General features: G+C 43.9%; 1 protein-coding gene across 1 annotated transcript; it reads left to right on the top strand.

Annotated features, from left to right (window-relative positions):
• The first annotated feature begins 4,409 nt into the window (after positions 1-4,409).
• On the top strand, positions 4,410-4,610 carry SMIM43 (small integral membrane protein 43). The gene has a single exon (XM_062199100.1). The coding sequence runs from the start codon at positions 4,419-4,421 to the stop codon at positions 4,608-4,610; it is 192 nt and encodes a 63-aa protein (XP_062055084.1). The 5' UTR covers positions 4,410-4,418.
• The last annotated feature ends 7,828 nt before the right edge of the window (positions 4,611-12,438 follow it).

Below are 12,438 nucleotides of genomic sequence, written 5' to 3' on the forward strand. Positions count from 1 at the left end.
ATAAATGTACTATGTTATTTTTCATGGCAGCAATATTATTTTAAATACAAATTCTATGGAGAGTGAATATGAGGATTTATTAGTTAATATCTATAAATCCATTTAAGCTGTCTGGATAAATGGATAATCTAAATAGTTATGGCTAGGAAGATGGAACAAACTTGAAGCTTAGAGACATAAAACCTACATCCTTTGGCTTTTTCCTCAATATTCTGCCAGCAAACACCGGCTCATCTGAAATTTTGACCTTCAAGATTTCAAAGGAAGAAACTGAGATGTATGTGAGCAGGGGGTACACTTCTCTTAAAAATTTTCTTTAACTTAACACCCAAAACACACACAAAAAATATGGCCATTAACTTGATGGCCATGCAAAGAAGTGTGTACTTTTCCTTAGGAGGTGAGATGCTGGGGTTGGGAGTGCAGGTTCTACAGCCAGATTCCCTGTTTTGATATCCCGGTTCTGCCACTTGCCAGCAGTGGGGGGTGGGTAGCAGGGGGTGAGGTCTTCAGCGGGTCACTTAACCTCTCTGTGCTTCGTTTCCATCCTTTGGTGGCTTGGGAATCTGTACGGCAATTTGCCAAATGGCATGCATGTTTTCTACCAACCATGTTGTTGATTATGAGTGCATAACATGCAAAGTGTGGAAGCAGGGCTTTTTTTTTTTTTAATCAGAATTCTTATCTGCAAACCAGCCTCAACCACTCTGCCTGGTCTCCATATCATTCTCTAGGAAACCAGCAGCTGCTTACAGACTGGAAAGGAGGTTGGAACTTGCCCAACTTGGGAAAGGGGCCCGAGCTGGGGATGCTGTGGAAGCAGGCAGCAGGGGCTAGGCCCAGGTCACTTTCTCCCACCAGGGAACTGTTCTGGTCCTCACCATTGCCCCTGCAACTGGGATGCACTTGACCCCTGCAAACATTCCCTTCTATTCTGTCAGCTCCCAAGCCCCAGAGTCTTGCAGTCAAGGACTTTTCTGGCATAGTTCTTCCTGCTTTCCTCCCCACATTGTATCAGGGTGGGTACAAGATATATCTGACCCCCTAGGTTTCCATAACAGGAGGTGGCAATGGAATGCAGGTACTGGGATCTGTCCTGTTGCCATGATTACCTAAAATGGAGAGTTCTACCAGTAGGAGATTGTGATGCTCAGCGTGGAGATGTGTGGACTTTGGACAGTCCAACAACAACAAAAAAAAAAAAAAAAAGGAAGAAAAAAGAAAAGAATCACAAATCTCTGCTGAACTAGAAGACTTCAAATTTTCCTCAATAGCCTTTCCTGCAGCAGTGGAGCACTGGTCAGTGCTTAGCAATTAGCTCTCTGGTCCTGAGTTGTAACAGTTGTCCATTTGCTCTGGCAGACACTTGTCCTCGGCCAATTTCCAGCTCACACCAGTACATCACTGAAGCCAGTAGGGAAGAGCTGTGCAGCAACATGCCATTGGATAACATTGCCACTACCCAGGACAGCAGGCCTGTATGAACTCAAGGGTGAAGATACAGAGAAATACAGGAAAACAATAAAACAATTGGGACATGATAGGTGTTGAGTATGTATTAGCTTTGTTGTTCACATTATTTTATTGTACATTTATAGAATTTAATTTTAAATAACAACTGTACTTTAACAACCACCTTGCAGAATTTGACAATCAGCTCTTTGAGTTAGGATGAGCCAGTTCCAGCAAAACCACTGCCAGTGGATCAATATGTTAGAGAGAGACAGAAGTATTCCCTTTTTATAAAGATTTATTTATTTATTTGAAAGGCAGAGTTACAGAGACAGAGAAGGGGAAAGAGAGAGAAACAGAGAGAGAGAGAGAGAAAGTGAGAGCATGATTTTTCTACCTGTTGGTTCACTCCTCAAATGGCTCAATGGCCAGGGCTGTGCCAGGCAGAAGCCAGGAGCCAGGAGTTTCTTCTGGGTCTCCCACGTGGGTACAGTGGCTCATCTTCCTCTGCTCTCCCAGGCACATTAGCAGGGATCTGAATGGGAAATGGAGCAGCTGGGACTTGAACTGGTGCCCATATGGGATGCTGGCACAGCAGGTGGAAGCTTAACCTTCTATACCACAGTGCCAGCCCTTGAGAAGTATTCCTTATACAGTGAAGATGCATGGTGGCTATAATATTAGGGACCCTTAGTGATAGAATAAAAATATTATCTCACATTTATATAGGAAAACACATTCTCATTCTGACTCATGTTTGGTCCTTCCAATAAATCCAGGGGAAGGATAAATGAGGCATGTTACAGGTGAGGGGACACTCACCGAGAAAAAGTGACTATGGCAGGTGGAGCTGAGACTAGAACTGGGTCCTCGCACCTTGCAGCTCCCCACTTTTCTCATGCCTCCTGTCTCTTTGGGCCCCCTGCCTCACAGGCACTGCCACATAGAGCAGGCAGCCCATTGCATTACTGGGATGTGTTTGTCAGGTATCATCCCCAAATTCAGCCCAGAACGCTCTTATGTATCTTCACACACAGAGACTGACATCTAGCCAGAGGCTCACAACCCAGACAGCAACAACCTGGTGCATTAGCTGCTGAGGCAGCCAGACTCCAGCACTGCCCACATATTCCTTATCCCTTGCATTCATGTCCTCAGACCTCTACACTGAGCAGGGCTGATCTGCATGATCAATCAATAAGACATTGCAAAAGAGAGAGTACATGGGGGCCGGTGCTGTGGCAACAGTGGGTTAAAGCCCTGGCCTGCAGCACTGGCTGCATTCGCGTGGGAGACCGGGAAGAAGCTCCTGGCTCCTTGGCTTCAGATCAGCTCAGCTCTGGCCATTGCGTTCATTTGGGGAGTGAACCAGTGGATGGAAGACTCTCTCTCTCTCTCTCTCTCTCTCTCTCTCTGGCTCTCTCTCTCTCTCTGGCTCTACCTTTCTCTATAACTGTGTCTTTCAAATAAATAAAGTAAATCTTAAAAAAGAGGGAGAGAGATGGTATGTGACTTCTGAAGTTAGTCGGAAAGGGCACTGCCGTATCTGCCAGGTGCTCTTGGAACTCTTTTCCTAAGGGAAGCCAGCTGCTGTGTTGTGAGCACCCAAGTGGGCCTGTGGAAAAGCTCCCACCAAAAAGAACCGAGGCCTCCCACTGACAACCAGCACTACTAACAGTGTGAGTATTCCTTCTTAGAGGTGGACCCTCCAGGAGCTGGCGTTCACCCCAGCGGTTAGATGCTGAGCGTGATGCCTGCCTGCCATGCTGGGATGCCTGGGTCAGAGTACCTGGCTCCACTCTGAATTCCAGCTTCCTGCTAATGTGCACCTCTGGGAGGCTTAGCACCTCTGGGAGGCAGAAAGTAATGACTCAAGTACTTGGGTTCCTGCCACCCACATGGGAGACTTGGTTTATGTTCTTAGCTCCTGGCTTCAGCCTGGAATTTGGGGAGGGAACTGCCAGATGAGAAATCACTCTGTTGCCAACTTTCAGGGAAGAGAAAAAAAAAATTAGAGAAAGTAGAAACAAGTGGCCTCTTCAGTCCCAGACAAACCTGCAGAGACTATGTCCCAGCTGACATCTGACCTACCCTCTCGAGAAATATCACGCCACAAGAACCCAGCGAAGTGCCCCCAAATTCTCGACTCACATACACTTCAAGACATAATGTTCATGCTGGGTTCAGCCACTGAGTTTTGGGAAAATTTGTTCCACAGCAATCCATAACTGCATGGCTTTCCAAGCTGCGCCATATGGGCTATGGGTGATGTCAATACAATAAAGAATGTTAGGGGCTTCAAGGAACAGGTTGAGCGGATTTTGTTTTCTTTTCATCAAGGAAATTGAATTTCAAGCCGGCGTTGGAAAACTTTGTACAATATAACTTTCGAAATGCGTTTCCTCTTAATGCTTTTCTTACTGACCTGTGGCCCCAGCGCCTCTGCAGCTTGAACTGGAGTACAGGCACCAATCAATCACCGCAGGCACAGCCCTTCAGACCCCACTGTCACGGTCATCTTTAATTCTTTCGGATCTCTAGGTCGCCGTGTCACCTGCTCGTTCAGAAAGCCGGAGCAGGGGAGAAATAACAAAAGAAACTAATCAGGAAGGGAGGGAGTTAGGGACCTTACTGGAGGTTGGGAGTAGAAACCTTAAGAGCCTTTGAAGCCCCCTGGGAGCCTGCCCGGATACCTTTCGCTGAAGTCCCCGCCCGCTTAAGTTCCCTGCTAGCAAAACCCTCTCGCGCCCGCCCAGTACAGGAGAGGATCTCGGTGAAGCGGCGGCTCTCGTGTATGCTCCGGGAGTTGGAGCCAGGTCCGCACCAGCTCCTGGGCGTGCTTCCTCCTAGCCGAGGAGGCAAATCGCTGACCCGGAGTCGACGCCCAAAGCGCGACGCCCTCACGCGGGGCCGTGGGGGAGAGGGAAGTGGGCGCGCGGGCGGCGCCCTTGGCCGGCGCCTCCAGCATGGAGTGGGAGCTCAACTTGCTGCTCTACCTGGCGCTCTTCTTCTTCCTTCTCTTCCTACTTTTCCTCCTTCTCTTCGTGGTCATCAAGCAGCTGAAGAACTCCGTGGCCAGCACCGCTGGGGCGCTCCAGCCCGGGCGCCTCTCGCTGCACCGCGAGCCTTGGGGCTTCTCTCACGAGCAAGCGGTGTGACCCGCCGCTCGAGCACCAGTCCCGGCCTTGATTCTCCCTCCGTGCGGCCGTCCAGGTGCAGGGCTTGGCGGCGCTGGCAGGTGGGTTCGGATGAGAGGCACCCGCGGAGGGACCAGGGTCTGCACGCCTACCAGAGGCTCGGGGCTTGTGCACACTCGGGGAGGGCGGGGAGGGGGGAGGGGTGGTCAGGGACCGCATGGACACCGGCTCTGGGCTGGCTCTGTGCCCCACAGTTGACCCCGAGTTTCTCTGGAGGCGGGGAGGGGCATGGATGCAGAAAAGAGAGCTCAGCCCTTGGAACTAGAGTGGCTTTGGGCTTCCACGCTCCAAAGCTCTCCTTCGCGTCCAGCTGCATGTTAGCTTGTATACCTTGGGTGGAAAACCGATGTATTTGGATAATACAGTCCAGCCACCCAAAAACATTGATGTCAGCTTAAATATATAAGTGATTGGACAGAGTGTGGGCTTCGGGATGCATAGCAGAAGAAACAGGGCACACTTGAAGTATTAAAAAGTTCGCAGAGAGTGACATTAAAATCTACAGTTTTTTCATGTTGTACATTTCCATGAACTTTTTGAAGACCTTTTAATGCAAGGATTTCAAATTTTTTTGTACCCAAATAAACATCTTTTAATTCCATTTCCACGAACTTTTTGAAGTATCTTCAGCTTGCTTTAGATGTCTTTGGGCTTTGGGAGACGTAAACAGAGTCCGACTAGCTGTGCTGGGGGAGACCAGATTCAGTGGCCCATTTTGGGGGGAAATCTCTTCCCTTTGATCCAGTTGTGGCCACCAACCCTGATCGTGCCTGTGGGGGTACTGTGGTGGGTGGGTTTAGAATCTTTAGAGTGAGTCATTTGGAAAATGCTTATAGACTGGCTAGCTGTGACCTTCTGGGTGTTGACATGGAGGGCTGGAGGAAAGGGGTGTTGATGCAAAGTGTAGGAAAAAGGGGGAGGTGTTTTTAGATTGAATGATTAGAGCTTCTGCAGGAAGATTGATGGGCATGAGTACAGTCACCCGTGGGCTCTCAGCATCCTCCCAGCAGTGTTACTTTGGGAGATAACAAGTGCATCCTCTAGATGCTTTCTCCTAGGTTTCTGCTGCCTGGAGCCAAGCTGCTACCCTTGGCTGCTGCGCCTAGGACCCTGGCTACAGTCACAGCCCACGGATGCTGCAAGAAGGCCTCGGCATTGGGAGATGCGAGCTTCTGACCAAGGGTGTATTGAGATCAGCCCTACTTTCATGTTGCTCTCATTATGGCTAAATTTCTGAAAGTGAAGGGTCAGGGTGGGGGCAACCAGTACAATGAAGCAGAGGCTCTCTCCCACTCCAGTCCTTCTACTGGAACCAAAAAGCCAAACTGATTCCTAACTCATTTCAAGAATCAGTGTCCAGGCAGAAGACTCTGGAAATGAAGGTGAGATATAAACAGTGTTTGCACTTTTAGTCATAATTCTGCTCTTTTGAAAGATAGTCCAGGGGTTCTTGAAATGCAATCAATAGTGATACCCAAATCATTGTCTTCAATAAGAGTTTAGTCTTGTTAGGGTAGAATTAGTTGCCTATGCCATAACTATGGTATAGGAAATACTAATTTTAGACACAACAAAAATCACAGAGGCTAAAAAGGAAAATACTTCCTTTTGCCTAGTTGATAATGTAAAAGTTAAGTGGAAGACAATTGTTTTGATAATTCAAAGGAAGGAAAAATTATTCTCAGGTGAATAATTATGGAGAAAGTGTTTGGCTTGTGATAGATAATTTCCCACATTTTCTATTTCATTTTATCAAAACAGACCTATTTTTACTGGAGTAAGTGGTTTAATTATTTTATTATGAACAAATTCTCACCTCTTTCTCACTTCTTTATAAGAGCTATAGTAAGACTGGATTTGAATTCCCAGAATGCACTGCCTTGGTTTTTATGGCTGTGAACAATAGTCCTCTAATTGGTTGGTATCTTTGCAGTGGCATTCTGCTGTAGGATTGTATGGCTAATAAGGACATTGAAGAGGAATGTGGGAGTAATTAAGTATTATAGCTATTTATAAGGATGGGAAATAGCCATTTCAGCCATTTCATATTTTATGAACAATCAGAATGTGCATTATTTTAACCACCTACTTGGCTTCTTGATTTGCAATTTTTTAACCTTCCTAGCAGTGCCCCTGGGGTACATCCAGAAGTTTAGTCCTTTGTAGATAAGAACTGTAGACAAAACTGGGTGAGCAGTTTATTGCCATCTCAGTACTATGCTGGTCTTTCTGGCTCTACAGACTCAGGATCCTAAGAAAGGAGTTCCTACCTGCCCTTTCTATCTTGTGTCCAGGGACATTTTGTAACCTCTTTGTAAACTAACTCATTAATCACTAGGTTCCCATTTATCTAGAGAAAAATAAAAGAATATTTATTCTTATTACTCAATCTCTGCTTGGAACTTGTCTCTACACTCTGGGAACCAAGACTCCTCACATTTGTTCTCAGAACAATCTGCTGGTAGCCTTCCACCTTGCCTTTGAATGTGAGACTCTGCTTTTGACACCTGTACATGAGCTTTCTTTTTCTGTTCATTTATGTAGTCATCATTTTTTTCAAGACCCAGCGTAGATTGACCTTCCAAATCAGAACTTATTTTGAATTCACATTTTTGGCTACCCATATAAATTCTTGGCTTAGATCTAATCCACCCACAATGCTCTAATTTCCAGGCTTCTACATATTGGTCACTCCATCCACTGATCATAGACAACCACTACATCAAGTCTGTTTTTACAGATGAGATAAATAAGTTGAATTAGACATTAAAGCATTGGAAAAGTCAGGAACATTTAAAATAACTGCTATTTGTATAAGTTTAAGTTAATTATAGAAGATTCCTATATTTTATTTTTAATAAAGCACTTTCAGTGATTCTTCAGTAATGTTTGAAGCCAAATTGAATTTCTTTGCTATAAGGAAATGAGCCATAATTCTCTAATGTAATATGAATATTTTATTCCAAATGTTCCTATTTTATTATTGTTCCTAAATTTCAGCTGTTTTAAATGACTTCAAATATTACTAGAACAATCTTGACTAACTGATTGCCTAACTTATCAGTGCGACACAGTTCTAGTTGGCATGACAATCATCCTCAGTTGGATGAGCATGGGGTCACATGCACACCTGCAAAGTCTAAAGTGTCTAATAAGGTGGATTCCTGTGTCTGAACTTCGATTTTAGAGCACAGCTGTAGAGGCAGGACTGATGCCATCTGGTGTGATTCTACAGAAAAGAGATAAAATTTACCCACAGTGTGCCATGCACTGGCTTTTCTGGGAATGACAGGGTGCCAGGATGTTTTTGGTTCACTTGCAGGGGTGGAGACTTGGATCTAGGTGAGTAAAATATACATAATACCCCATTTTTAGTTTGACATTCCATGTTTCCAATTTTGCCTATAGTCTCAAAGTACAATAGAGTTAAATTTTAAATGGCCCAAATTTTAGACCTGGTTATTGGTTAAACCATTGAAGATAGTGGGAAAAGGTTTCTTTTTTCCCCTAAATCACACTTACCAATCTAGGGCCTTTTAGAATAATAAAGATAATAACGCAGTACAGGAAAAATATCTTCAGACTCCTGTACTTTGTTTTTAAGTTTTATAGCCACTGTGAAATATTTATGCTTATTTAAGCTAAATCTACAATTAAAACTCTAGTATCATTAAGATATCACTGTCAGGTGCCTGTTCCATAAAAGGGAAAGTTAAGAATAGAGTTATAGCACTTTGATGTAGATACTTTAGTTTGAATCAAAAAATAAATTTATTAATTCTCCATTTCCTATTTTGGCTACACAAATTAGAGTTATAGATTAAATAATGTTTGAATTAATTATCTAAGTTGTGAGCATCTTACCATACAGGGAGTGAGTTGGGTAATTAGGAAAGGCTAACCTGTGTTTAGAACAGTAATCAGGACATAATAGGCACTCAGAAAAAACTTCCTGATGAATTAAGCTAAAAAAAGCCTCTATCTTCCCTAATAGCAGCTACTTTATATAATGATCCCAATCATTTCTGCTATTCCTGGTCTGTATAAAGAGATTCTGAAAGCATGGATGGGTTCAAGTTAAAAATCTCTATATTCAATCATTGTTTTACCTTTATGTCTCTATGAATTCAATTGAATTTATTGAATAGCTACAGATTCTTCAGACAAGATCTTTTTTTTTTTTCCTTTCAGATGGAAATCTCAAAATGGATTGCTATCTTGATAACAGAGTAGGAAGTCACTGGACTGAACAGCGGCTTAAGCAAATTAGAGGTTTTGTTCTTTTCTCATCAAACAGGGAGGTGGACATAACAACTTCTGGGGTTGGCCCAGCTGTTTACAGATGCCAGACTCTGGGTGTCTGGAAGCTCCCCTTGGCTTTTTCCTCTAGATTCCAGGGTGGTCCTTGAAGCTCCCTACCAGAAGGAGGAAGCCCAAAGGGAAAACAAGACATGCCAGTGTGATTATGCTTCAAGAGTGTTCTCATCAGCCCAACAGCCTTTGCTTGTATCTCATTGGCCAGAACACTGTCATTGGCTACTGCCATCTGCAAGTTGCCTGCGAAATGTGGTTTATGTAGCAGGACATACAACTGCCTTTGACCAAAATCCAAGTTCTCATGATAAGGAGGAAGATGGTGGTGGATTTTGGGTGGATGAACAGCAGTTTGCGTCCTGATTAGAAAATACAGTGATATTATCATGAAACAGATCAGCTTTGTAGCTCTTTCTCCACTGGCAAAACTCCAATCAGTGCTGCTCAGTGAAACACATGCCAGATTTTCTCATGAAACACTTGACAGATCTGACTTCTCTCTCTATCGATCTGCATACCTTCCTACAGGAGGCCCTGGGAACCTGCATACCTTCTTGTTGGACATCATCTCTTTATGGAGGTTTGGTATAGGGTAAACGTTGTTCCACTTTGTTGCTTCATTTGTCTTCTTGACAATTCAATTTTGGTGGAATCTAGGTTTGGATATTTGATTCTTGTAAAAGACCATCCCTTTCCTATAGAGGAAGGTAATCTATGCAAAGAAAGGCTATGTTATTCCCTTCTGTGACTCCACCACCAACCCAGGAATATCCTGGGAGAAGAATTGCCTCTCAAAGCTGCTTCCACAAGCAGCCTACATCCTGGCTAAGCAAAGGCAGAAGAAACACTTCCCACATCTAGAGCTATCCAAAAGAAATTTCTGTGATGATAGAAATTTTCTTTATCTGCAGTATGCAATATGGTAGCTACTAGTCACATGTGACTAGTGAACCCTTGAAATGTAGCTAGTGTGGAAGTGAAACTTGAGTTTTATTTAATTTTAATTCATTTGAGTTTAAGTAGCCACATGAGTCAAGTGGCCATTATATTAGAAAGCACAGTACGGGTCCTTCTCCTTCTTGGGTTTTAGAACCAGTAGGAGAGATATGGGCAAGTCACGTGCTTAATTTCCTATGGTCTTTGCTAGTCTACCTTATTATTGAACTTACCTCTTAGACAAATGGGAAAATTGATATCCAAGGTGTTAGCTTGATATCTATCCATAGATACATAACATTTTGCACCTATTACTGTAATAAATGGAATAGTCTCCTGGGTATAAGTTTTGTGATTGATTTTAGTGATACATGTGCTCCTGTATGTCATAAAGGGTAATATCTGGATAAACTCACAGTAAGTTGAAAATATCATTAGTTACAAATGCATTTTCTGCACTTACCTACTACACATCATAGCTCAGCAACACAATACAACTGGAGTACATGATACAACCGGGTTTGTATACCTTCTTGATGGTGTGGTTGACTGTGCACTGGGCTACCTGGTGTCATGAGAAAGTATATCACAGATTGCCAGCCAGGGGTAAGATCAAAATTTGAAATTCAAAGTATGGTTTTTATTGAATGTGAAGCACTTTTGCACCCTCATGAAATGAAAAAAAAATCATACATTGAATCATAAGTTGAAAACTGCCTATAGTTAATAATGGAAAAGTGGCAGTGCTGGTCCATGTCACCTTCCTATGTCCATTATGTGTGCCCATTCAGAGTGATTTGGCATGGATGTTTTCGTTCTGTTGTGTGATTGGTTCATCCTGTATTATTGTATTTTTGTAAGATTGTGGCTGCTAAATAATAACTGTGGTATGTTTTTCAAAATATTTAGTGATTTATATTTTTTGAAAGGGTATGAAATAAAAAGTAGTTATATGTAACTCAGGTGTGTGTGTGTGTGTTTGCTTCGGTGAACTATTATTATTCAAACTTTGGTAAGAGTTAGTGAAGATAAGATTAACGTACAGGAGGAAATATTTATTTTTATATCATACTTCATTTTTAATGGAAAATCTATGTGCCAATAAGAGTTAGTGAAGATAAGATTAATGTACAGGAGGGAATATTTATTTTTATATCATACTTCATTTTTAATGGGAAAATCTATGTGCCAATTAGCAGTATGTTTTAAAGTCTATTAAATGATTCTTGCATTAGATTCAGAATTGGGGTAAAGTATGAGGGTGTTAGTGGTATTGGATTAGCTCTCCTCTTAGGTAACTGGGTTTTCCACTCTGAGCATCACGTGAGCTTTGTTTCTTTGTTTCTTTTTTCTTTTTCTTTCTTTTTTTTTTTTTTTACTTTTTTTTTTTTTTTTTTTTTGACAGGCAGAGTGGACAGTGAGAGAGAGAGACAGAGAGAAAGGTCTTCCTTTTGCCGTTGGATCACCCTCCAATGGCCGCCGCGGTAGTGCGCTGCGGCCGGCGCACCGCGCTGTTCCGATGGCAGGAGCCAGGTGCTTATCCTGGTCTCCCATGGGGTGCAGAGCCCAAACACTTGGGCTATCCTCCACTGCACTCCCTGGCCACAGCAGAGAGCTGGCCTGGAAGAGGGGCAACCGGGACAGGATCGGTGCCCCGACCGGGACTAGAACCCGGTGTGCCGGCGCCGCAAGGCGGAGGATTAGCCTGTTTTTTACTTTTTGACAGGCAGAGTGGCTAGTGAGAGAGAGAGGCAGAGAGAAAGGTCTTCCTTTTGCCATTGGTTCACCCTCCAATGGCTGCCGTGGCTGGCGCGCTGCAGCCGGCGCACCGCGCTGTTCCGAAGGCAGGAGCCAGGTGCTTATCCTGGTCTCTCATGGGGTGCAGGACCCAACCACTTGGGCCATCCTCCACTGCACTCCTGGGCCACAGCAGAGAGCTGGCCTGGAAGAGTGGCAACCGGGACAGAATCCGGTGCCCCAACCGGGACTAGAACCCGGTGTACCGGCGCCACTAGGCGGAGGATTAGCCTGTTGAGCCGGCCATGTGAGCTTTGTTTCTATACAAATTCTCTTTTTTTCTTTTAAATTTTTATTTTATTTACATGAAAGGCAGTGACAGAAAGAGGGAGACAGAGAAAGAGATCTTGCATTCACTGATTCAATCCCCAAATGGCTACAATGGCAAGGACTGGGCCAGGCTAAAGCCAGAAGCCTGGAACTCCATTTGGGTCTTGACCGTGGGTAGCAGGGGCCCAAGATTTGGGCCGTCTCCTGCTGCCTTCCCAGATGCATTAGCAGGGAACTCGGTTGGAAGCCAAGCAGCCAGGACTTGAACTTGAGCTCTGATATGGAATACTGGTGTCACAGATTGTGACTTAACCCACTGTGCCATGACTTCAGTCCTGAATTCCCTGTTCTGAGTTATTTGTCTTTTATTATGGAGTTGTAGGAATTCTGGCTATCCCCTAGATACCATTTCTTTCTCAGATATATGTTTTGCAAGTATTTTCTCCCAGTGTGTGGATAGTTCATTCATTTT

The sequence above is a fragment of the Lepus europaeus genome, chromosome 8 (genome assembly GCF_033115175.1).
Source record: "Lepus europaeus isolate LE1 chromosome 8, mLepTim1.pri, whole genome shotgun sequence".
In the NCBI taxonomy this organism is placed as follows: domain Eukaryota; kingdom Metazoa; phylum Chordata; class Mammalia; order Lagomorpha; family Leporidae; genus Lepus; species Lepus europaeus.